The sequence below is a fragment of the Poromitra crassiceps genome (assembly GCF_964638095.1).
Source record: "Poromitra crassiceps genome assembly, chromosome: 6".
Classification (NCBI taxonomy): domain Eukaryota; kingdom Metazoa; phylum Chordata; class Actinopteri; order Beryciformes; family Melamphaidae; genus Poromitra; species Poromitra crassiceps.
Window position 1 is genome coordinate 1,909,790 of NC_139627.1, and position 27,266 is coordinate 1,937,055.

General features: G+C 46.9%; 1 protein-coding gene across 1 annotated transcript in view; it reads right to left on the reverse strand.

Moving 5' to 3' along the window:
• Nucleotides 1-27,266, reverse strand: part of plxnd1 (plexin D1) — a gene marked incomplete at its 5' end in the record, with an annotated part of 145,716 nt that overhangs the window by 71,787 nt on the left and 46,663 nt on the right. Inside the window, 7 exon segments of the mRNA XM_083639237.1 lie at nucleotides 783-888; nucleotides 8,349-8,494; nucleotides 18,978-19,135; nucleotides 20,218-20,311; nucleotides 20,869-20,958; nucleotides 23,316-23,414; nucleotides 25,971-26,070. Of these exon segments, the coding sequence (XP_083495363.1) occupies nucleotides 783-888; nucleotides 8,349-8,494; nucleotides 18,978-19,135; nucleotides 20,218-20,311; nucleotides 20,869-20,958; nucleotides 23,316-23,414; nucleotides 25,971-26,070 (793 nt within the window).

Here is a 27,266-nt window from a genome sequence, read left to right on the forward strand (position 1 = left end):
ATCGACTGTTCCAGATTAGAAATATGAAAAAACTCTTTGTCTGTAAACAAAAAGAAACAAAGGGCTTACATGGGTATTTCCACTGACTAAACACTCTTAACCCAATGGGAGATGGACTGTGTGGGTTGGGGTCAATTAACACAATGCTGGCTAGCCTGGCTCCATCAGCCTGGCTCCATCAGCCTGGCTCCATCAGCCTGGCTCCATCGGCAAGGAATTGAGAGAGAGAGAGGGACATTCCACCAAGCGCCATATTTGTTTTTGCTGGCAGGGACTTCGGAATGACAATGGTGCTTAGTTGCACTTGCGATGGACGTTTGAAGATTCCCACACATTCACATTCTTGGATATCATAAAACGCATCTGTTAACACTCAACTGAGCTGACACACTTAGGGAGGCTTTCCCACTGGGAGGACAAGGAACAAGGCTGGGAGCAAGTGGAGAACAATGTGGAGGAGAGAGAGACACAGAGAGAGAGAGAGAGAGAGAGAGAGAGAGAGACACAGAGAGAGAGAGAGAGAGAGAGAGAGAGAGAGAGAGAGAGAGACACAGAGAGAGAGAGAGAAAGAGAGAGAAAGACAGAGAGAGAGAGAGAGAGAGAGAGAGACACAGAGAGAGAGACACAGAGAGAGAGAGAGAGAGACACAGAGAGAGAGAGAGAGAGAGAGAGAGAGAGAGAGACAGAGAGAGAGAGAGAGAGAGAGACAGAGAGAGAGAGAGAGAGAGAGAGAGAGAGACAGAGAGAGAGAGAAGAAGGTGAGATGAATGGAGAATACTCACTAAGTATGAGAAATGCTCCTTGGACATCCCCACTAAACCCTGCTCCACAGCCACCTGGACGATATCAGTCATGTCGGATGCAGACATCCCAGTCACACACACCAGCCTGGGGAACACAAAACAACACGTTTGAGTGGGACCTCCTTGTTCGATAGTCAATAAATATTGATGAATTGATATTAAGCCGTGCCAAACGGAGAACTAGGGATGGATAGTGTCACGACCTGGCTCCCTTTTGTATCTTTCTGATACCGGTGCTAAAACGATACTTTAAAAACGCTACCTGTGCCTAAACGGGAGCTGAACCGACACTTTTAAAATTGAAAGCAGATTTTTAATTCAAAGAGGATTTCAAGTTCAAACAATCATGTGAGTGAAGGTGTGTGAACACCGGAAAGCGGATATTTCACAGCTCGGGCATGGCACCGAAATGAGGCACCTAATTCTGCATTGCAATTCAGTCTGCTAAGCACCAGTTGTAAAGGTACCGGTGTTATGCAGAATTCTGCATCCACGCCAGGAATTGCATCCCCACCATATTCTTCGCCTGTTTTGACTTAAAAGCGGCGATGCCCTCCATAAGCCAGGAGAGACCCCCAGGCCTCGAGGTCACCTCTGTACCCGGATTTTAAGCACCAAAGTCGGTCTCCATGAGCCAGAGATATCCCCAGGCCTGGAGGTCAACTCGACGCGGATTTTAAGCATCAACGTTAGCCTTCATGAGCCAGGACAGACCCCCCCTGCCCTGGAGGTCATGTCTACACACGAGTACGATTATCATTTTTAAATGTTGCCGTATAGGTGGGGATGCAATTCCTGGCGGGGATGCAGAATTCGGCATAACACCGGTACCACAGTGGTACCGGGTTAAGGTACGCAGTCCCCCAACCCCACGGAAAAGCCCAGGAATACACTCACAAATACGTTCTTCCTATATTTCTGTGTTAGGAACTAATTAAAATACAACAAAAAGAAGCTGGAGGCGCTCAACTGGAAAAACATGAATAGGAGCGAGGTGCTCAGGGTGAAGCAATAATGAAAATGTGAAGAATCAACCGGCGCTCTCCAAAAATAATAATGTGTCTTTGTTCAGCCGTCATGATCAAGATCTCATACCGTATGTACACAACACAAAGGCAGATAAAGATAATTAATTTCAGAGAGCTATGAATTAATTAATCACACTGCATTCCATTTACATATGGAATCCAATAATCAAGCCTCCAGATATCAAGAGGATGCAAAGTTCAAAGCCTCTCAGACCAGATGTGTGGAACCAGAGTGGAGATGAAGGAGCAGCAGCAGCAGTCAGAGGGTTTTTCTCTCACCTCCTGGCTGTGATTATTATGCCTTGAGCCGTCCACAGTGCAGGCAGCTCTATAGGGACGTGTTGTATTCATGAGGCCAAGGTGTACCAGAGCACCCGCAAGGTGTACCAGAGCATCCGCAAGGTGTACCAGAGGCACAGTCAGGGACCAAGGTGTACCAGAGCACCCGCAAGGTGTACCAGAGGCACAGTCAGGGACCAAGGTGTACCAGAGCATCCGCAAGGTGTACCAGAGGCACCGTCAGGGACCAAGGTGTACCAGAGCACCCGCAAGGTGTACCAGAGGCACCGTCAGGGACCAAGGTGTACCAGAGGCACCGTCAGGGACCAAGGTGTACCAGAGGCACCGTCAGGGACCAAGGTGTACCAGAGGCACAGTCAGGGACCAAGGTGTACCAGAGGCACCGTCAGGGACCAAGGTGTACCAGAGGCACAGTCAGGCACAGTCAGGGACCAAGGTGTACCAGAGGCACAGTCAGGGACCCAGGTGTACCAGAGGCACAGTCAGGGACCAAGGTGTACCAGAGGCACAGTCAGGGACCAAGGTGTACCAGAGGCACAGTCAGGGACCAAGGTGTACCAGAGGCACAGTCAGGGACCAAGGTGTACCAGAGGCACAGTCAGGGACCAAGGTGTACCAGAGGCACAGTCAGGGACCAAGGTGTACCAGAGGCACAGTCAGGGACCAAGGTGTACCAGAGGCACAGTCAGGGACCAAGGTGTACCAGAGGCACAGTCAGGGACCAAGGTGTACCAGAGGCACAGTCAGGGACCAAGGTGTACCAGAGGCACAGGGGTCTGCTGCTCTGGGAATAACACTACGCAGGCTCGATCACCCTGCGTGATCCCCTCCCAGCTTGACACCCTGTACATTTATTTAGTCAGGTGCCGGGTGCAACGCTGGTTATAAATACTTGGCTGCACGAGGGAGCTGGTGATTGACACAGGGAATTGCAGGGGAATTTACATAGACGGAGGAGACGTGTTTTACCCCCAGAGACTGGGCAGGACGTACGATCAGAGAAACTGGGTTGGACTAGAGGAGTGGGTTTGGCTGGGCTGAGTCTGTGTGTGTGCTGTGGGGATGGGCTTGGGGAGCTGAACTGAGTCTGTGTTTTAAATGTCTTTTTGGCTCGGCTCTCCCTCGTATCAAACTGCTTTCCACGATTGGCATCGAGAAACACGGCGATTAGGATTATGTGCGACAAAATAGGGTATGGCAAAAAGACAAACATTATACGCCTATTTCACATAATAGATATCAAATTTTGACATCATATTACTTCCTGCATTTTAGACACAAAATGCCTGCTTTGGGTGTAATGTGAAATAGGTTAATAGGGTTGAAAGAAAGTCACACCCAAAAAATAATAATTGTGATTAAATCACAGAAAAGAGTTGTCTATCTGTGTTATCATTTGTTGAGAACTTTGATGACTGAGTTTGAGTATGATGAAAGGTTTTTGGACCAACGATTACCTGGAGCCCTAAAACACCTCGTTCACAGGTGAAGCATAATTGTCGCAGATTGCACTTCATAAATCAAACCGTTTTCGCGATTAATTGTTCAGCTCAAACAAACATTCAACCAATATTCATTATAGCAAAGGACAAAGGCATGTAGAGACTGCAGCAGCAGCAGCACAGAGAAGATCAGATGAACTCAGCCCCAGAGCGTCTGTGTGTGGGAGGTGGGTGTGATGTTGATGCAGTGTGTGAGCCCAGTCAAAGGACAGACTGGCCCCAGACTCCCAGTAGGAGCAGAGATACTGGCAGCCACAGAGCCTGACTGACTGACCTCCACTCTGCATTCCTGTATCGGCCCCTCTGCTGCTGCAACATATTATATATATTATAATATATATATATATTCAGGCTTTCACACGCTGCTATTTTGGCTCGTATGGAAGATGTCTCTGGTTATTTCCCTCGAGTGGATGATGGGGATAATCAACAATCAAGTCAGCGTGCGCGTGTGTGTGTGTGTGCGTGTGTGTGTGCGTGTGTGTGTGTGTGTGTGTGTGTGCGTGTGTGTGTGTGTGTGTGTGCGTGCGTGCGTGCGTGTGCGTGTGCGTGTGTGTGTGTGTGTGCGCGTGTGTGTGTGTGCGTGTGTGTGCGTGTGTGTGTGCGCGTGTGTGTGTGTGTGCGCGTGTGTGTGTGTGCGTGTGTGTGTGTGTGCGTGCGTGCGTGCGTGTGCGTGTGCGTGCGTGTGTGCGTGTGTGTGTCGCTGTGTGTGTGTGTGTGAATGTTTTCTGCAAAGGCCACTCAATCAAGGCTCCTACAAATGAATGGATGGGGCAACTTAGAGGATTTGAGCTGGAGTATCCAGAGAAATATCCAGTAAATGAGGTGTGCTGAGATTGACCGTGCTATTAATTAAAATGTTGACATAGTGGGACTGTAGCAGCGACGCGTCTCCCCGGGGCGCAGGGAGGGTCTGTATGCACACACCGTCTTCTGGCACACAGCTGTGACCTTTCACCTCTCAGCACACGAGCAGACACCTGTCTCAACAGCCCTAGTTAGTGAGCTCATGTGTGCAGGTGTGTGCCTCAGTGTGTGTGTGTGTGTGTGTGTGTGTGTGTGTGTGTGTGTGTTCTTGTACTTGTATTTTGGCTGGTCCACATTTCTTTAAGCGGCTTTATGTTTGTTTGTTTGTTTATTTGCACATTTGAAAAGGAAACAGGTTAAACAGAAAATAAAGAAAGAAATTAAAAAAAAAACATGTGGAGGTGAGATAGAAACCCACTACGGGCTTATCTAGAAATCTCACCTAAAGACAAGAAATATACATAATAACAGCAAATGCAAGATAACAATAGTTAACTTGTATCAATTTGACATATTAGTTCGTATTTGTGTAAAATGATTAGAACAAAAACAAAGACAAAAACAGCACTATGTTGAGAGGTTCAAGATAGAGACAAGATTTCAGGAGTATGTAGAAACTGGATCATTCAATGCAAAATCTATTCAATATTAGAATACTTTTAAGTCTATTTTTGTATAGAGATAAAGACAGAGAATCAGACAGTAGGTGCAAGTTCTTATTCCATACTTTGGCTCCATGGTATTTTAATGAATACTGTCCCCTAGATGTATGATGCAATAGGTGAAGGTTATTACTTTGTCTAGTTGAATAAGAGTGAACATGAGAGTTCCAAATGAAGAATTTTTTACAACTTTCTGGCAAGTCAGTACCCATGTACTTCACTTTAAAAATAAAGATACACAGTTGAAAAATGTTGATATCAAAAATGGACAGTACATTACATTTTGAAAAGAGTGGTGGACTTGGCTTTACAGTTAAGACTAGAATTAGGCTTCGATTAACATTTGAGTAAATTGTAATGATAGGCATGTGTAGTGATGAGGGGTCACGTTAAGGTGAGGAATTAGGAAATGAATGTATTCGATGGAAAGTCCCCACAAGGATAGCGGTATAGAAGGGTGTGTGTGTGTGTGTGTGTGTGTGTGTGTAATGTATGTGTGTGTGTGTGAGTGGAAGTGTGTGCGCACGCCTGTTGTCAGACACACTGACATGTTATGATTCGTCAGCGCCACTTCCAGCAACGAGGATACGCTCCGCTGTCATAACAACCAGGCTGGGCCAGCCAATGAGGTACGACGACGCAAGATGAGATCACCTACGCGGTGAAATGTGATTGGCTGTTTTTTGACATGTGAGTTTTGGGGGTAATGTGTCAGGGAGCCACTGTGACAGGTAAGACCTGCAGGTCACCCTCCAACCGCTCGGAATCTTAATACAGCGGTTGGCTTCATAACCATAACAAAAACCGTTCCAATCAGGTGGACAATGGACATTGCAGATTTTGAACGGACGTTTGGATGTAATTGTCGGGTGACTGACTTCCATCGAGCTCTGTGTGCCAGTGTCAAAGCAGGGTCCTGCTGTCTCCATGGCGACAGTGGTATGGTCGCTGAGCTACAGAGGGATGGGGAGACAGAGCCATTTAAATTGAGGAGTGTTCTGCATAATAATATTTGTGGAAAATTAGCCTGGTGAAAACTCTAGCTCGCTTCACGATGGCCCACTTTCTCCAGACTTTTCTCAAGACTGGCAGAGAGACAGATTCAATGGATGAACTATGATTATGCGATGATGATGATCAACTGGGGCGGAAACTTGATGAACTCCTTTAAAAAGGCAGCTCATGTGGGATTTTCTTCACAGAAAAGCTCCTATATGAGATGCTTTTAATAGCATATTTTATAATGCTCTTATCTCTGCTGGTTAATACCTCAGGCCCGAGCTCAAGATCACAAGGTTGGTAAATTGTCACATTTTCACCTTGTTAATCTTTTATACAAAACCTGTTAAAAGGGGCCATTTTGTGTAAAAGAGGATTTCCCTCCTCGCCTCTGTGGCTATAAAGGATGTGCTATAGAAACATCCTGGTCCCCAGATGAAGCCACACATCCATGTACTGTGAGGTCAAAATGCCTCCAAACAAGCCGTTTTGATGTCTGTTACTTTGTGACATCACAAAGTAACACTCATTTAATTCGCCCGCTTACAACCGAATGCGGAAGACCCAATCTTGTTGTCTGTAGCATAGCTGTGCAGCACCAAATAATTCATTGATTGGATTTATATAGCACCTTTCAAGACACTCAAAGCGGCTTCACGTTGTTTTAGGTGGCTAAATTACGTTTTAGTTCTTGGCCCCCTGTACTAGAGAGACAGAGCTGTGGAGGATGTTGCTTCAGAGTGCTGGGCTCAGCGTCCAGAACACTGTACCTATTTCAGTTAGTGTATGCAACTAGCTGATAGGACCCCACTTCAAACAAACCCAACTTTCCCTTTAACACATTCACTGCCAGCCGTTTTTTTTTTACTGTAGGTAGCTTCTGCCAGAGGGGTTTTTCGAGGATTCTGGCTCATCTTTCAAGACCCGAGGATTCTTTTCTGCTAAGATTTTGTGAACACAAAATATCTCAAAAGAACTAATAGAATGTGTGCTTTCTCTGTCTAAAAGAGTTAGTTTGTAGAGTTAGTAGTTATGTAGGCATTAGCACTTGAATACAGCATGGTTTCAGCGTCTGGAAATTTAAGCTGAGATAAATAGCTTTTTGTGAAATTCGATAGAACAGTCACTTTAACCATTCATTTTTGGCATCAGTAAGACGTCAGACATCTAAACAATAGTTTTGAACAGTAATTTCCTCCATAACAGCAGGAAACACCCCTCTCCTTCAAACTCCTCCCTCCGTGTGTGTTCTTCTTGGCTTCTTGGCTGTTTCAAAGTGTGTTCCACCCGTAATCTATTATGCAAATTTGCAAAACCCCACCGCCAGCTCCCAAGCGCGAAAGCGTTTTCGCCAATCCATTTTCATGAGAATGGCTTCCTCACACTGCTTTTTGCTTGCCTTCCTCTAGAATGGAGAGCACTGTCGCCACTTAGTGGGTCGGTGGAATGGGTTGTACACGTTCGGTGGCTCCAATATTTTTATAGGAGACGTGGGGGGCATTGATCCACGTCCCACCGTCAAATTTTTTTTTTTTTTTTTTTTGACGACTCAACTCGTCATTGGCAGTCAACCGTTGGATTTTTTTTGACGAGTCAACTCGCCATTGGCAGTGAACGTGTTAACACGTCATTGGCAGTCAACCGTTGGATTTTTTTTGACGTATCAACACGTCATTGGCAGTGAACGTGTTAAGAGAGTCAGGAGCTCAGTTTAACGTCTCATCCGAAGGACGGTGTTCACTCACAGGACAGAGTTCCTGTCTCTGCCCTGGGGCATTGAAGAGATTATTCATCAGATCCAATTTTTTATGAGACCATTCGGACCAGAGGGGAAGAGCACCTCCTACTGGTCCTCCAACACCGCTTCCAGCACCAGTCTCCTATCCAAGGGGTATCCTAGGCTGCTTAATTATGACTTACTACAGTAATGTAATGCAGGAGAAGAAGTGGTGCTGAGAAGAAGATGGATCTATCCCAATAGATCATCTTATCAGAGGTCCCACCTCCTCAAAACAGCACACAGTTAATGAGGGGAGAGACTGTGGATAGACAAGTCCCACAGAGGCTGGATTTGAGGGTTTTTCTGCAACAGATTCCATGACCTTGTTTTAAAGACCCAAGAGACATGATTTAAACAGCTAAAAATAGCATAAAATGGGACATTTAATGACACATATAAACCCACGTGCAAAATCTCTGCATTATCACTTGGTGGTTAAATAGCGACTGACGGGTTGTAACACTCACCGCTCAGAGACAGCGTAGCGGTCAGGCAGCAGCGCACAGGAGACAGATCCAATGGTGACGTTCACCGCCGTGGCTCTCCGGCCCAGGTTCCTGCCCTCCACCGTCAGCAGGGTGCCTCCCTCCACCGGCCCGCTCAGGGGGAAGATCTGACCAGAACCAAGCAAGATGGGAAGAGGGAGAATGGAGAGCCAGTGAAAACTATGAAACAAGTATAGTCAAATCAGCGCTCAAGAGCGAGATTATCGTCCAAAACAATGTACTGTCAAATTATGATACTAGAATTTTCGATACCGATACCCAGGAAAATGACGACATTCGCTACCATTTTCGCTACCACTGTACCACAGGGATGTAGCGAACTAGGGGTGTGACATATCGTATCATTATCGATTTATCGAGTTCATATCGTCAAAAATTAATATGATGATATTGTGATAATAGCAATATTCCGACTTGTTGTTGGTGTGACGTACGCACAGCAACAACAAGCATGGCTGAAAGCGGCTCCACGGTGGATTCCAAAAAGGGGAGTGACTTAAATGTGTGGCAGCAGTTTGGTTACTAAAGAGCATGTACAACTGGTTACTAAAGAGCATGTACAACTGGTTACTAAAGAGCATGTACAACTGGTTACTAAAGAGCATGTACAACTGGTTACTAAAGAGCATGTACAACTGGTTACTAAAGAGCATGTACAACTGGTTACTAAAGAGCATGTACAACTGGTTACTAAAGAGCATGTACAACTGGTTACTAAAGAGCATGTACAACTGGTTACTAAAGAGCATGTACAACTGGTTACTAAAGAGCATGTACAACTGGTTACTAAAGAGCATGTACAACTGGTTACTAAAGAGCATGTACAAGTGGTTACTAAAGAGCATGTACAACTGGTTACTAAAGAGCATGTACAACTGGTTACTAAAGAGCATGTACAACTGGTTACTAAAGAGCATGTACAACTGGTTACTAAAGAGCATGTACAACAAACCACGGTGACAGTTGAAGGCATTTGAATATTTGAAGGCAAACTGTCATATCGTCAAGAATATCGTTATCGCAGAAATACCCTGAAATATCATGGTATTATTTTAGGGGCATATCGCCCACCCCTAGCGAACACATAACACATCAAGAGGCATAAAAATAAACAGAGACAGATGGATGGACAGATGCATGCTTATCTATTATCTAGGCCCGATAAAACTACTGCTCTAGTCATCAGCCTATCAGAACACTTTTAGCTTATTGAAGCAACAGATACCCACCAATGATAGGGAGGGAAAAATCAGTAGTATGTTTGATTTCTCATTAAGAGAAAGCACTGTCGATACTGTTGCAAATGGGCACTGTATCCGTTTCGGATTTTGTATCGACACTATCGATACCTGTTGCAAATGAGTATTTATGTGTTTCTATTTTTTTTTTAGCATCGATACTTATCATCGATACGATCAATACTTTTGACAACCTTACCGCTAATGACACGGCAAAATGGCCGTCACCAGAAGCAGAATGGAGATGCTGACATGGAGGGTGGCTCACGGAGAGAGAAAAGGACTCTAAACACTCTAAATATCTAATTGAATAGCGACACGGTTTAGAGGCGTATTCACACAAAGTAGAGTCTTAACTGTGTCAGAGCCTCTTCAGGCTCCAGTCCTCTGCACCACATGCAGATAAAGAGCAGCCTGAGAGCCTCCTTCACGTCCCACATGTGACAGAGAGAGAGAGGGTGGGGGGGGGGGGGGTGGAGAGAGATGGAGAGGGGGGGGAGGTGGAGAGAGGTGGAGAGAGAGAGGGCGGGGGGAGGTGGAGAGAGTTGGAGAGAGGGGGGAGATGGAGAGAGGGAGGGCGGGGGGAGAGAGGTGGAGAGGGGGGGGGTGGAGAGAGGGGGGAAGGTGGAGAGAGGGAGGGAGGTGGAGAGAGGTGGAGAGAGATGGAGAGAGGGGGGGGTGGAGAGAGGGAGGGCGGGGGGAGGTGGAGAGAGATGGAGAGAGGGGGGGGTGGAGAGAGGTGGAGAGAGATGGAGAGAGGGAGGGCGGGGGGAGGTGGAGAGAGATGGAGAGAGGGGGGGGTGGAGAGAGGGAGGGCGGGGGGAGGTGGAGAGAGATGGAGAGAGGGGGGGGGTGGAGAGAGGGAGGTGGAGAGAGGTGGAGAGAGGGGGGGAGGTGGAGAGAGGGAGGGCGGGGGGAGGTGGAGAGAGGGAGGGTGGAGAGGGGAGGTGGAGAGCAGAGCAGAGAGGCGGATGAGTGCCGAGGCAATTTTAGGGAACTGAGTGTCGAGAGGAGAGCAAGTGCGAATGGGGGTAGTGAGAGAGCCAAGCCTCCACTGGGGAATTAAGCACAGTGCTCTTCCCTCTGTCATCTGTTCACTGTTTGTGTGCTTTGCTCCTGCTGCTCTCACATGCATCACTTCAGCCTCGCCTCGCCTTTGTTCTCTTAACTTAGCCTCCAGGAGGAGAGAACGAGGAGCGGGCCGATCGCCACGGCAACACAGCCTCCCAGATAGCATCTCCGACGCTCCCAGACAGAAGCAATCTACCATCAAACTTGCCAGGCAGCGTAGCGTAGCTGGCCGTGGCCGGCAGCATGCGTGCCTTGCTGAGTGACCCCTGGCTGAGCCCATGTCACTGTGAGCCCTCTGTGTTATTATAGACGCTTCTGTTTGGTCTAAGTGAGAGGACAAGGTGGTGTGCGCCTGCATCCAGATAGCTCATTTAATGCCTGCCAGATAAGAGTGACAGCGGAGACAAATAAAGCACGTCTCCACGCTAAATGGAAAAGTGGTTTAAGCAAACAGAGAATAACAGCTTTTAATAATGTGAGAAAATAAAGCGTCAAGAGACCGGCCGACGGCGGCTTACGATCGGCCTTTATATCTGCGGGATCCAGATCGCAGTCAGGAAATGATAAAAGTGTTTTCATCGGCCGTATCCAACTTTCGGATATGAAGCGTGACCACCGCTCTACCACAAGCCTCGTCCATAAATATGACCTCGCTGTGACTAAAACACATCTGATCCACATCCTCACTCAGACACACCTGTCTCCGTCTCACACACACACACACACACACTGTACACACACCACACTAAAGTTGTCAAAAGTATCGATATTGATAAGTGTAAGTATACTAAAAATTTGAAACACATACAATACTCATTTTGCAACAATTATAAGCATCGATACTAAACATTTGAAATGGATACACACTCATTTGCAACAGTATCAATACCAGCAGTGCTTTCTCTTAATGAAGAATCAAACATACTACTGATTTTCCCCTCCCTATCATTGGCGGGTATCTTTTGCTTCAACAAGCTCAAAGTGTTCTGAGTTTTATCGGGCCTAGATTATGGAGAAGTGTGCGTCTGTCCGTCCATCTGTCTTCCTTTATTTTTATGTCTCTTGATGGGCCGTCATCCCCACCTCCTCCGCCGTATCCAAAATGGTATCGAGTATCGATATTTCCCTGGGTATCGTATCGAAGTTAGCAATTCTAGTATCATGACAACCCTAACACACACACACACACACATACACACACACACACACACACGGTGATGGACACACACACAAGCTTCCAGCGACTCGGCAGAGCTCAGCAGTAAAGGAGAGTTATTATCACTACGTGTCCTACGGCACCTTGTGTGTGTCTGCGCGGTGTCATTGAGCGCAGACGCTAACGTTAGCTGGCATGCGCTTCATTTACACCTCTCAAAAGTCTGCCAGTATTGATTTACAGTGTAAACTCCCCGGGGACGAGAGAGAGACAGAGAGAGAGAGAGAGAGAGAGAGAGAGAGAGAGAGAGAGAGAGAGAGACAGAGAGAGAGAGAGAGAGAGACAGAGAGAGACAGAGAGAGAGAGAGAGAGAGAGAGAGAGAGAGATCTGGGAGGTGTGAATCTGTCTCTGCCAAACAACTTTCAAAAACCTCTGCTAGGAAGGCTGGTGCAATTAAATGCATCTGAGGAGCAAATCATTCCATGGCGTGCTGCTAATCAAACCCAATACATTTCTAATACATTGTATATATGTGCGTGCGTATGTAGCGGCTGTATACTGCGTTGTTTAGGTGGTACTTGCAGCAACCCATGTTAAGGGCTTGTCCAGGGGTGGATTCGAACTGCCGACCCTCGGCTTGGGAGTCCAGCATGTTAACCGCAACACCAAGAGAGCTAGCTCCCTTGGCGGAGCTGATTAACATGCCTTTATACTGGGGAGTGAGTTTAACCAATCCACTCGCTACCACTCGGGACTCACGAGGAATCCGTGCTGATTCAACTTGGTTACACGTACAGTACATGTACATGCAACCTGTACTAGATAAACAACCTAACTAACAAAATACACATGTTTCCCACCCCAAAAAAAATGGTATGAGTTCTGATTGGATGGGTTTGAGGTCAGATCTTTGATGTTCCACTCCTTAAGTCCAGTTCCTCTGCATCACACTAATCAAGGAGGACAAGCCTCTGACCATACTGTAGCCTCCTCCACCCTCTCTCTCTCTCTGTCTCAGTCCTCTCACTCAACCCAGAAGAACCCTCTGTTCTCCTCCTCCACCCTCTCTCTCTCTCTGTCTCAGTCCTCTCACTCAACCCAGAAGAACCCTCTGTTCTCCTCCTCCACCCTCTCTCTCTCTCTCTGTCTCAGTCCTCTCACTCAACCCAGAAGAACCCTCTGTTCTCCTCTTCCACCCTCTCTCTCTCTCTCTCTGTCCTCTCACTCAACCCAGAAGAACCCTCTGTTCTCCTCCTCCACCCTCTCTCTGTCTCAGTCCTCTCACTCAACCCAGAAGAACCCTCTGTTCTCCTGTAGCCTCCTCCACCCTCTCTCTGTCTGTCTCAGTCCTCTCACTCAACCCAGAAGAACCCTCTGTTCTCCTCCTCCACCCTCTCTCTCTGTCTGTCTCAGTCCTCTCACTCAACCCAGAAGAACCCTCTGTTCTCCTCCTCCACCCTCTCTCTCTCTCTGTCTCAGTCCTCTCACTCAACCCAGAAGAACCCTCTGTTCTCCTCCTCCACCCTCTCTCTCTCTCTGTCTCAGTCCTCTCACTCAACCCAGAAGAACCCTCTGTTCTCCTCCTCCACCCTCTCTCTCTGTCTGTCTTAGTCTCTCTCTGTCTCAGTCCTCTCACTCAACCCAGAAGAACCCTCTGTTCTCCTTCTCCTTTCATGTCGTGAATAAACTATGTTTGGCAGTTCCTGTTTGGGACACAGAAGAAAATCAAATCAATGTTTTTTTTCTCTCTCTCTCCAACGGACTAGACCGCACGTAACATGAGAAGAAAGGCCCCTGCAGAGATAACAAATGTCTCCAATATCTTCCATCAATGCTTGGAATAGCATGATGCATTTTTCACAATGAAGTGGTGTGTGATAAGAAAACCCTCTGAACCTCCACCTTATTGACATTTTGGGGTGAGAGAGATCAAGATTGTAGGCGGGCAAAGTCGAGCGAGACCAAAGCGAATGTATCTGTCTGAGCTTTGCACACAGTCGGTTTGACGACACAACAATGAGCTGGCCTGCTGGTTTCATGTCTGAGAGAGCAAATCGTTCCCTCTGCAGGACTGAGTAATCGGACTGGACCGGACTATAGCGCTAAGTCGCTAACCCCTGCTGATTCTCTGGGAAAAGATGGCTGCCAGAGCATTACATCACACCCCCCCCACAGAACCACAGGCCCGGTTTCCTTTCTGCAAGACTCTCTCCTGAGGCAGCCCATAGAAGACTGTGTGTGTGTGTGTGTGTGTGTGTGTGTGTGTGTGTGTGTGTGTGTGAGAGAGAGAAAGAGAGAGAGAGAGAGAGAGGGAGAGTTGGATAGTCTGCCCACGCGTAAGAGAGAGAGAGGAAGAGAGAGAGAGAGAGGGAGAGAGAGAGAGTAAGGCATTTCCACAGCTAACTCCAGTGAAGAAGTAGGCACAAGTTCTCCTCTCAGAGCATCCTGTTAGTCACAGCATGCTGACAGCTAGTGACAATGAGGGATAATCGTGAATACTTCAATATGGTCCATTTGTGTGACAGATTGTGGTCTGCTGAACCGCAGTGTGTGTGTGTGTGTGTGTGTGTGTGTGTGTGTGTGTGTGTGTGTGTGTGTGTGTGTGTGTGTGTGTGAGTGTGTGTGTGTGTGCCTGCTTTTGTTCTGCCTGCTTACTCTCCTGGGCTGACCAAGTTTTATCTGCAGGAAGTTCAGGCCGACTGGGCCTCATGTGAGCCGTGCTTCCCATGACCGTCTACTGCAGCGCCGCAGATATGGCGTTCAGTAGCGGCACAGAAATGGCGTTCAGTAGCGGCACAGATATGGCGTTCAGTAGCGGCACAGAAATGGCGTTCAGTAGCGGCACAGATATGGCGTTCAGTAGCGGCACAGATATGGCGTTCAGTAGCAGCACAGAAATGGCGTTCAGTAGCGGCACAGATATGGCGTTCAGTAGTGGCACAGATATGGCGTTCAGTAGCGGCACAGTGGGTTTTTCGAGGCCAACTGGAGAGAAAGTTTCCATTACAGTGCACCAAACAAACCATCATGATGACCATGCAGATGATCTCAATAAACTGTTGAAACAATGGTCCTGGCAGTGATCTCCACTACGCTGACCATGTCGAGGAGACCTCATACTAAGTAAACAATGTGGTTTTGCTCTTACTGTGGTAACAAATCCAAACCTGCTGATCAACCTTCTCTTCTGATCTGTTGTTTCTGCGGCCGACGAACACAAAGAAGCCTATACATAATAATACAATATATATACATGTATTTACACAATTGCACACATTAGTATCAGTCGCTCAGATAGACAAGCCTGACCGCACGGGAGAAGGAGTTCCCATGCCCTCCTGACTCACCGCATATCGGGTCAGCCGGGTCCCCGGAGGGCGCTGTCTAAGTGAGTGTTAGTGTTATTCCAGATTGAACTGCTTTAATGAGACTGTGTTCAAACAGTGCTCTGTCCAAACTAAAGCCCCGGCCTCTCACACAGGACAGCTAAAGCCCCGGCTGCTCACACAGGACAACTAAAGCCCCGGCTGCTCACACAGGACAGCTAAAGCCCCGGCTGCTCACACAGGACAACTAAAGCCCCGGCCTCTCACACAGGACAGCTAAAGCCCCGGCCTCTCACACAGGACAGCTAAAGCCCCGGCTGCTCACACAGGACAACTAAAGCCCCGGCCTCTCACACAGGACAGCTAAAGCCCCGGCTGCTCACACAGGACAACTAAAGCCCCGGCCTCTCACACAGGACAGCTAAAGCCCCGGCTGCTCACACAGGACAGGAATTGAGCGGTCGTTCAGGCCGGAATTACAGCTCGGAAATGCGGGTATCATTCAGAGCTCCGGTTTCTCCGAGTTGACGTCACTCACAGCCACATCAAAATGGCCACTTGTATCGTTAATGATAATCACAGAATTATTATAAAGACGTTTGTCGACATTTTAACACACAATTTGAGGCCTTAATTATGTAATGTTAACATTTCATATGTGTTTGTGTCATCTGTGTTTCGCTCTGTGTGAAATTCAGCATTCAGCATGTTCGGTTAGCATTGTTCGCTAGTAGGTAGCTACCATGCTAACGCGGGTTGCTATAGCAACAGTTTGGGTTCCCCCCACACCCCGAGCGGGAGGTGCAGCGTGAACGCAAATCTGTCCGGGCCGGAGGTTTCCGTGTTGAAACTTACGGCGGTCCGATTTGTCTTGAACTGCAGTTATTAAACCCCTACTAAAAAAGCATAGCCTTGATGCATCGGTAATCAGTAACTACATACCAATATCTAATCTCCCCTTTATAGCCAAAATAATTGAAAAGGTTGTTTACCTACAACTCAATAGATTCCTAACCTCAAATGATCTCCTAGATAAACTCCAATCAGGCTTTCGCCCCCATCACAGCACAGAAACCGCGCTTACTAAAGTCATAAATGACATCAGAATGAACACAGACTCAGGCAAAAATTCGATTCTAGTGCTACTGGATCTTAGCGCTGCATCTGACACTGTTGACCACTCAATTTTATTGGACAGACTGGAAAACTGGGTTGGGCTATCGGGTACGGTCCTCCAGTGGTTCAAGTCCTATCTTCAAGACAGGAAGTACTTCGTCTCCATTGGCAATTACACATCTGACCTAACTACAGTAGGATGACTTGTGGGGTGCCTCAAGGATCCATTATGGGGCCCGTTCTCTTCAACCTTTATATGCTCCCTCTAGGCCTAATTATGCAAACAAACAAAGTAGCCTATCATAACTATGCAGACGACACTCAGTTGTATATAACTCTTTCCTCAGCTGACTATGCCCCCATAGAATCATTGTGCCAGTGCATTGATCAAATAAATAACTGGATGTGCCAGAATTTCCTACAGCTAAACAAAGACAAAACAGAGGTGATCGTCTTTGGCCCCAAAGAACAAAGGCTTAAAATCACTGTACTCTATCCCTGAAGCCTAAGGATCAAGTCAAAAATCTTGGCGTTATTATTGATTCCGATCTCAACTTTAACTCCCACATTAAGTCAATTAGAAAATCAGCTTTTTATCATCTTAAAAATATAGCAAGAATTAGGGGATACATGTCCAGACAGGATCTAGAAAAACTAATTCACGCCTTCATTTATAGTAGGTTAGGGCTGCCAGAAAAAAGTCTATTGCAGTAGTCTAACCGTTAGACTACTGCAATAGACTTTTTTCTGGTCTCTCCAAAAAAGAACTTAGGCAACTTCAACTCATTCAGAATGCTGCTGCTAGAGTTCTAACGAAGACTAAGAAAGCTGATCATATCACTCCAGTTCTTAAGTCCTTACACTGGTTGCCAGTGTGTCATAGAATAGATTTTAAAATACTGTTATTAGTCTATAAATCCCTTAATGGCCTAGGCCCAAAATACATAGCTGAATTGCTCCCACGCTACGAACCGTCTAGAACTCTTAGGTCAACAGGGTCCAGCTTATTAACTCATTCACTGCCAATATCTGACTGGCATTTTTGGCACAGGCCAAGTATTTCCATAATGTTTGGTCATCTTTCAAGACCCACAGTAAATTCTGTACTAGGACTACAGTGATGTCCAATACCTCGAAATGAAGATCTAAGTCTCTACTTTCACCCCCAAAAAGAAAGTTCGCTTTTAGCATGTTCTGTACTCTACTTATAACCCTTTTTATACACCCCATGTTCACCAAAAAAGCCTGTCTGGGAAGAGAAAAGGGAGAAAAAAGCATTTTTGTAAAAGGGCACAATCTCAGGCATAACTCACTCTCAATTCTTTTATTTTGAACTGTATTGACATCAGACATGTAAATATTATTCGTTAGGACACAAATGACAAAAAAAAAATATATATATATATATATATATACACACATGAAGTGCTTTTTTTTTACATTCAACAATACAGTTTACTCGGTGTGAGTGTGCAGACAGACAGACAGACAGACAGACACACCGACAGACAGACAGACAGACAGACAGACAGACAGACAGACAGACAGACAGACACACACACACACACACACACACACACACACACACACACACGATCCCCCTTTTAGATTTCTAACCCAACATAGGATAAGCAATAACCACGCCCTGTGGCGCTGGGATTGGCCAGGAGCAACACTGGAGGGCGAGCAGCCCAGCGATTTCATGAACCAACTGGAAGGACAGCGGGCTGCTGTGAGTGCCTTCTGCCCGCTGCTGCCTAGCTGTTCCTGTGTTTATTTTGATTTGTTCTGGTACACCGTCCTCGTCCATGTCTCCCTGTCATATCTATGATCGTTCCCGTTTTCCCCTCGGCTATTCAACACGTCCTCACCGCCCTCGCAAACTGATCGATCATTTCCTCATTCCTCCGATGATCAAACACATCTCTTGATTACTTTCTCCCGTTTTCTCCTGGCTGGCACAGAGGAAGGCGACTCCAGCTCGGCGTTTCTCCTGTCTGCACAAGGAAGCGTTACCCGTTCTCTGCTTTTCCTCCTGCTCAAATTCAAAACAACAGCTGCGGTATGTGTTTGATCGCGTGCTGTCGGCTACCCTTTGAAGGCAGGGACCTGTGTCTGTGTGACAGGCTGGGCAAGTGTTTGCTGCAGGCGCTGCACCAATAAAAACAAAAACACGTCAAACACGTCCTTGGCGGGGAAGGCCATTGCTGATAACACGTCAAAGACGTCATTGGCGGTGAATGAGTTAACTGTCCCTAGGATCAAATCAAATCATGGGAAGGCTGCATTTACCCACTATGCTTCTGCTAGCTGGACCAAATTGCCTGAAGACCTCAGATCTGCCCCAACCTTACTTACTTTTAAAAATAGACTAAAGACTTTTATGTTTACTGTCGCTTTTAACTGCTGACAGCTACTATGCAAACCCAATCCTCTAAGTCCTCTATAAGTTTTTAGCTCTTTCTGCAACTGCTGCGCCTGTTGCTTAATGTACTTTTTTTTACTCCTTTTTAAAGTTTTGTTGTGATGCTTTAAAAAAAAAAAAAAAAAAAATTCTCTTCTTTTCTTTTCTTTTCCTGTCAACCATTTTATGTGAAGCACTCTGAATTGCCTCTGTGTATGAAATGTGCTATACAAATAAACTTGACTTGACTTGACTTGACTTGAATGCGGTATTATTACCTTGTGGATCTCCGGAGCGGGGCACTGATCCGTGGTTGGCTGGCAGTCGTCCCTGGGCTTACAGCTGTTGTCACACCAGCCGCAGAGGTGGAACTGGTCCTCCCGACCCCAGCACATGGAGCAGTCCCAACTGCCCACTCCACAGTTATACACCTCCACTAAAAGGCAAAGGAGGAAGGAAGAAGCAAGGGAGGTGATGGGAGTCACACCGTTATTGTAATAGAGCCACACTGCTGGACAAAAAGTCGGGTCGATTGGTTAACTGGTGGTGCCATCATGGACTCGTACGTTTCTTTTATCGATTATAGGAACCAGATGTTTGCTCCAGATGCGGAGCATGAACATTTGTGGGATGACATGGCTGTAAAAATAAATCAGGGGAGAGAGTAACAGAGCTGGTGGTGGAGGGGAGAACAAAGACAGAGAGAACCAGATGAGTACGTTCATGTTCCAGTGCACCTCCCACTTGGATCTCTGTGTGCGCGCGTGTGTGTTTGCGTTCCTGTGTATTCTGTGTATGCGTGTGCACGTGTGTGTGTGTGTGTGTGTGTGTGTGTGTAATCATAGATTTTGATGACTTTGCATGCTATGAAGCATCAGTCATGTCCAAGCAGAGCTGATGTTCACATGGTCCACACATGGTCTGTGAACAGTACAGTACATCTGGGACTGGGATCAGCAGGGTTGGGCTTGTAAGCTGCACTGCAGAGGAGAGGCCAAGTTCAAACTACTTATCGTCACACCGCTGTTGTCATGGAGCTCACATTTTTATTTGCAACAATACAGACGAGCGTGGCTCGGGTTAGGGTTAGGGTTAGTCCTCTCTTACGAGCGTGGCTCGTAAGAGAGGACTTGGTGGCGCTTTAAATTGCAGCTCACCGTGTTCTATAATTACGGTGTAATTAGACAGTAGCATAATATGATATTACGCTAAATTATCACTTGTTGGCAAATGATGTGTTGTTGAACAGAAACTACTAATATTGCAAGTGAGAGGCAGTCTGGACGGTGCGTTCTCCGATAAGTCTCTTTATTATTCTCGCTGTGTAACCAGTAAATCCAGCAATCTCACAACAAAACATGTATTCAAAACTCAGGTGATAAAAGGCAACTGTGTCAAATTTGGTCACGTTTTGCTGCTGTCTAATTATGCTACAATTATGCTCAACTCTAAAGCATAGCTAATGACTATTCTATTTTGGTGTGTTTTGTCACCACGGGTATAATCTTCTTACAGTACCTGCCATGGCTGTGGGGCTGTCCATGTATCTATCGGAGTATCCTCTCTTCCTCAAGCTGAGGTGGTAAACCTGACTCCTCTGTGTAGTGTACAGCTACGGGACAGAAAGGTCAGAGGTTATAGTCATGCTGGGCATTTACTCCCCCGTGATGTTGCTCTAGGTCAGTGGTTCTCAAATGGGGGTCCGGGGACCCCCCGGGGGTCCTTGAGGCGGTTCCAGGGAGTCCCCAGCCAAAAGGGGGTTCATTTATTTTCACTATAATTCCATTCATAAGTGGAACACAACGACTATTTTGGTCATGGGTTTTATACACTTTCTGTAATAAAACATCTAAAAGCATCAATCGTATTATCATATGGGGGTCCGTGGGACAAAATCCTATCAATTCGGGGTCCGTGGTCTAATCTTTGTCAGTTTAGGGGTCCTTCATGTGAAAAGATTTGAGAACCACTGGGGAATAATGTGTTCTTAGTTCACTTTTAAATAAGGGTTTAACATGATGGCAATAACAATAGCTAAACAAGGGGCAAAAGAAACAACTAATAACAAATACAGTAAACCCGTAATTATACAGGAACTGAGTTAGATCTTGATTTATTTATCTTTATTTCCGACTGGACAAATTGTCTGTCATTTGTGTCGATACTTACTGTCACTCCACTGCACTTCACTGTCGAGTCGTCCAACCACCAGGCCTCATAATGCTGCTCAGTCCCAAAGTCACATTCCAGCTCCTCCCCCTGTTCAACATACACATATTGAACCTATTATTAGCGGGCAAAGTGCTACATGATGTTCTTCTCACAATGGTGTCATCACCAAACTGACAAAGACAAGAAGAGACAGAGGACAGCAAGTCACCTGGAAAGTGAAGGTCTGGAAACTCTCGATTCTGTTAGAATAGCAGGAAACTAAAAGAACTCGAGATAACGGTCCCGGGCAGGAAAAGATGCAACCCATTCATAATTCATATTCATAAACATCTGGAACACCTCAGCATCATCTGGAAGCCAGAGTCCTGAACATGAATTCAGGCTTCATAAAATGAGTGCCCCGAGCGACTAAAGCCAGAATAAGAGGAGGTAAGAGGACCACACACAGACGCTAGCAATAGAGAGAATAATGACTTATAGTGATGAAATCATGTGTCTGTGAGTCTAGCTAACATTAGTCCAGCCTTTCCACGACTTCACTATTGCTCTGCGATCTTTGCAACCAGAGACATTTGATTAGTATTCCATATGGCCTTTGTTTTCCTTCTTCTTCTTCTTCTTCTCAAAAACCACATGGTGCAAAATGTCCCCCGTGCTCATCTGCAGCCCGAGCAGCACTGATACATCCTGGAGGACCAGCCTGCATCATCTGCAGCCCGAGCAGCACTGATACATCCTGGAGGACCAGCCTGCATCATCTGCAGCCCGAGCAGCACTGATACATCCTGGAGGACCAGCCTGCATCATCTGCAGCCCGAGCAGCACTGATACATCCTGGAGGACCAGCCTGCATCATCTGCAGCCCGAGCAGCACTGATACATCCTGGAGGACCAGCCTGCATCATCTGCAGCCCGAGCAGCACTGATACATCCTGGAGGACCAGCCTGCATCATCTGCAGCCCGAGCAGCACTGATACATCCTGGAGGACCAGCCTGCATCATCTGCAGCCCGAGCAGCACTGATACATCCTGGAGGACCAGCCTGCATCATCTGCAGCCCGAGCAGCACTGATACATCCTGGAGGACCAGCCTGCATCATCTGCAGCCCGAGCAGCACTGATACATCCTGGAGGACCAGCCTGCATCATCTGCAGCCCGAGCAGCACTGATACATCCTGGAGGACCAGCCTGCATCATCTGCAGCCCGAGCAGCACTGATACATCCTGGAGGACCAGCCTGCATCATCTGCAGCCCGAGCAGCACTGATACATCCTGGAGGACCAGCCTGCATCATCTGCAGCCCGAGCAGCACTGATACATCCTGGAGGACCAGCCTGCATCATCTGCAGCCCGAGCAGCACTGATACATCCTGGAGGACCAGCCTGCATCATCTGCAGCCCGAGCAGCACTGATACATCCTGGAGGACCAGCCTGCACGGACCCTGCTTGTTGCTAAGTGTTCACCTCTTAAGAATGTTTATCGTAGTTCCATTTAAATAATTTATTCTGAGGGTACACTGTGGTGAAAGTGTGGGAACTAATGCAAGTGCAGAATTCACCACAGATTCCAGAAGGGGTCTGAGAGAGGTGATTGACAACACATTTCCTGCTCTATTGAATCAGCAACAACCAGATGAAGACATTATTCAAACAAGCCCAGCTTGTATAAACTTTCAAAATGAAACGTATGAGTCAGATGAATAGCTGATATCCACGCAGACCTAAACGTATGTGTGTGTGTGTGTGTGTGTGTGTGTGTGTGTGTATGTGTGTGTGCGTGCGTGTGTGTACGTGTGACTCAATGTCTGTCTCCATAGCAACACGCCAGGAGAGTGTTTGAAGGGCCAGCCGGGGTTAGGCGTGTGACCGACCACGCCTGGCAACCAGCCAGCAGTGGAATTTTCAGGGGCTCCCAGTCACCCCCTTATCACTGATGTAGGATCAGCTTCTGACTCGCACGGCATGGATCAAAGACAAAGATCAGGGGGGCTAACAAACTGATCTGGAAGCTGATCGCTGATCATTAAATGAACACTAGTGAAATGCATCTCCTGCTGTGTGCACAGCGTGTGACTGACTGACTGACTGACTGACTGCACGTTGTTGCACACTGACTCTCCGCTGACTAAGACACAAGTCAGTCTGTTTGATAGGAGAAGCAGCCTGGACAGCAGCCTGGACAGCAGCCTGGACAGCAGCGTACAGCATTACTATAGCAGCTCATTCATCTCTGTCTCCTCCCTGACACCGGCGAGGTGACTGCACCACTCAGGTTGTGATCAGTCACACGCCAACAAGCGTCTGTGTACTTAACTCAGACTGAAGCAAATGAGACCAGACGCTGCTGATTAATTCACATCAATTTCACATTGTGCAATTTGGACCAATTCCAAGTCCCGCCCGCGGTGAAATTGAACGGCGGGCGGGTTCTCCACTTTACCTGGTTGATGTTGATGAGTGATAGGGTGAAGTCCTGGGTCATCCCCGACGGGGACGGAGGAACCTCTGTGGCGAGCAGGCTGGGGCAGGAAGCAGCATTCTGGGGCAGGGTGGGGTAGAGGGAGGAAGTGACATATAGGAGTTAAGGAAAAACAATGGCTCCCCCGCACACATCCGCATCCCAAAATACCTGTCCTGTTTATGTGAAGGGGAGGAAACGAGAGGGTGAAGTCTGGCTCTGAGGGAAATAACAATAGCTTCAAATAGAGAGACGATGAGGGATGAGAAAAACAGCAGGCCCACCGGACACTGTGTGACGGGATGAGCTGAGCAGAGACTAGGAGCTCCTAGTCTCTTTACTGTGACGGGGATCAGCCAAGCAGAGACTAGGAGCTCCTAGTCTCTTTACTGTGATGTGATGAGCCGAGCAGAGACTAGTTTACTGTTGAGCAGAGAATAGGAGCTCCTAGTCCTCTTTACTGTGACGGGATGAGCCGAGCAGAGACTAGGAGCTCCTAGTCCTCTTTACTGTGACGTGATGAGCCGAGCAGAGACTAGGAGCTCCTAGTCCTCTTTACTGTGACGGGATGAGCCGAGCAGAGACTAGGAGCTCCTAGTCCTCTTTACTGTGACGGGATGAGCCGAGCAGAGACTAGGACTAGCTCCTAGTCCTCTTTATGACCTACATTGTAAAGCTAATAGAGGTTTCCTGCTCAAAAAGCCATCTTCATCCATTTGGATGAGTTCACACAACACAAGTCTCTAGAGCTCTCTCGTGTCTTTGATCGGTCTATCTGGGGGATCTCAAACAACACGCTTGACTTGACTTGAATTCATTGTCTTTGTCTAGAAAAACGTCTCGATGTCTTTACTTGTTTGCTTAAATGCTGCGTGACCGAGAGAGAGCCCTCCTCTTTGTCAGGGGGGTCGTCTTGTGATATACAGCCGGACATAAAGCACTCGCAACAGTAATAAAACTCTTTAACATGTCAAGGCCTGCAGACCAGGCAGCTGACCACAAGGCTATTATGAGTCACGTAACCCACTGACTGGGACCAGTAGTGTCAGTGGGCCCAGTCAGAAGCTCCGGCCCTGAGGCTAAACTCCTCCTCCTCCTCACACAGGCCATGGGGCCTGGCTGGACATGAATAACTCACTCCCCGGCTTTGTGGTCTGAAGGGGGGAGGGGGGGGGGGACAGCAGCAGGGTGGCTGACGTAGTCACATGGCTGATGGTGTCAGGAGCGTACACGAGGGAGGTGAAGGATGGTGTCTGGGGAGCTGTGATAGCGTTGAATGAGGCGACACTAGTTAAGGGAGACATTCTTCAGTCTAACAAGGCTGCCACCACGAGCTCACGCCAACCTTGTTACTCTATAGAGCAGAGGGCTGCAGAGTAGGTAGGTGGTGATTTACCCGTAGATCTCAGGCCATCAAGAAGTAGCTCACCAAAGAAATCCAAAATGTATTGTTTTTATTTGTAATGCTTTAATACTAAATCCCACTCATGTAATAGCTAACCCAGTATTTACAGTATTTAACATTATAATATAATGTGAAATAAATAATATGATATTGTTTGCTAAATATGTACTTGAGGGGACAAGGGGAAAAGAAGTAGCTCGCGACTAGTTTTTTTTTCTTCCTAAGTAGCTCTCATCCTAAAAAAGTCTGGGCACCCCTGCTATAGAGTAAAAGGCTTGGCATGAATATACATTTTGTTTGTTTTATGTTATACCCTCTAAACTCATGGGTCTTTACGCTGCCAAGCATACAGTACATCTAGAAAAGCTATGCTTACTAGGGTTGTGATGAATTTCCCCAAGGGGATAAATAAAGGATAACTTGTCAGGATACTAGAATTTCTAACTCAGATTCCACTAATACCCAGGAAAATATCGATAACATTTTCGATACCACCGGGGGGGGGGGAGTGAGGCATAAGAATAAACAGAGACAGATGGATGGACAGACGCACGCTTCTCCATAATCTTGGCCCGATAAAATTAAAAACTTTGCACTTACACAGCAGATTAGCCCTGTTCTAATCATCAGCTTATCAGAACATTTTGAGCTTGTTGAAGCAACAGATGATAGGGAGGGATCAAATCAGTAGTATGTTTGATTTCTCATTATGAGAAAGCACCGCTGGTATTGATGCTGTTGCAAATGAGTAAATGAGTAAGGTTGTGATCTTTTCTCAACCTTGATGCGTACAGTAACCTACGTGAAACCACAGCAGATATGACAGTTGAGATTCTCAGTGTAGTTATCTCTTTACCGTGACATTAACGCATGATTCCCTACCAAAACAGGGACACAGTGAATGTATTCTTCTCCACACTGGTTCCTGTGCCAACAGACCCAGGAGGAGACTTTTGGAGAAGGTCAGGGGAGCTTTAAAACGCTACATTACCCCGTTAGGAGTCTGTTAAAACCACACAACCAGCTTTTATGGGCCGGTTTCAAAATACCTAAGTGGTTGAGACACTTGCAACGCCATACTTAATTGCCACATGATTGCTCTTGCCTAACCTGTCTGGACGGAGGAGAGTGTCATGGCAGACTGGATTATGTGACTGCTGGGATCCTTTTTAATCAGATCCCCAGATTCCCGAGGCGTGGGATCTGTTGATGGATCAGGGAGAGTTACTCACCTCCAGCAGGCTGTGTGTTGACTCATCTTTATTGGAGATACAGGAGTGCCTCTGCTGGTCCCAGTAACACCTCCACCTGGTACGCAGACAGCTCACACAGCTGGCACGGACACACACGCACACACACACACACACGACAGAAAATAGAGAAAAATATTAAAACGAGAAATATCCACTCTAAAGGCCTACCAAAAATAAAACTTCAGCCGGAGGCAGAACTCGCCATCTTCGGCTGCTCTGAGTCTTCTCTGAACTTCCCTACAGCTGTGCAACAGTCTCTGACACAGGGGACAACTGTTGCCAAGAAACTAATCCTGAAGGAATGGAAGTCCCCCTCTTCACCTTCTTTTCAATTGTGGCTGACGGACATGGCCTCTGTTATACGGATGGAGAGACTTAGGTCCCTGAGGACCGACTCACTTAAGAAATTCTCTGCCATTTGGGACCTCTAGCTTACCTGGTTGAGGTTTGGACCCCCTGTGTGGGATCTCAGGCACAATACCTCTTACAAGCATATAAGCACGTCCTTACGCGACCGCTAGCACGATTTAATACTGAATGTTGATCATGTTGTTTGTTTTTGTTTTCTTTTGTTTTCCTGTGTCTGAGCCTGTTTGTCTTGTTCGTATGTTGTTCTGTGTCTGAGCCTGTTTGTCTTGTTCATATGTTGTTCAAAACATTAGAAAATAAAATATTGAAGAAAAAAAAAAGAAAAAAAGGAGAAACATCCCTCGAGAACCCCACACACACACACATATGGTTTAGGATGGAATCCTGTGTTCCCTCTCAGCTGAATACATAAGGTGAGTAGGCGGCCAACTCTGAGAAGAAACTCAATATCAGAGACCGAGTCAGCGACTGACATCAACGTTGGCTTTGATCAGAGGGAAGTATCTGACACATTCATCTCACTGATAGTTACTACGGAGCCAGCAGAGGTCCAACTGGGCCAACTCTGCAGAGAGACAAACGACAAAGCTCTTCTCTATAAACAGACAGAACCAAAAGCTTGTGTGTGTGTGTGTGTGTGTGTGTGTATGTGTGTGTGTGTGTGTGTGTGTGTGTGCATGTGTGTGTGTGTGTGTGTGTGTGCGTCTTCCCAGATAAACCGCTCAAAGTAGAACACCTCCTCTGAGTGTGTGTCGCTGTCTTGCCTCGGGGGAAGAGACAGATGTCCCGCACGAGTAGGAAGGATAGTGCCTCCAGTGATCGCACCAATCTGAGGGGGTCTTCAGATTGGAAGGGTGGGAGGGGGGTAGGTATAAGTAGATGTAGAAACATGGTGTGTGTGTGTGT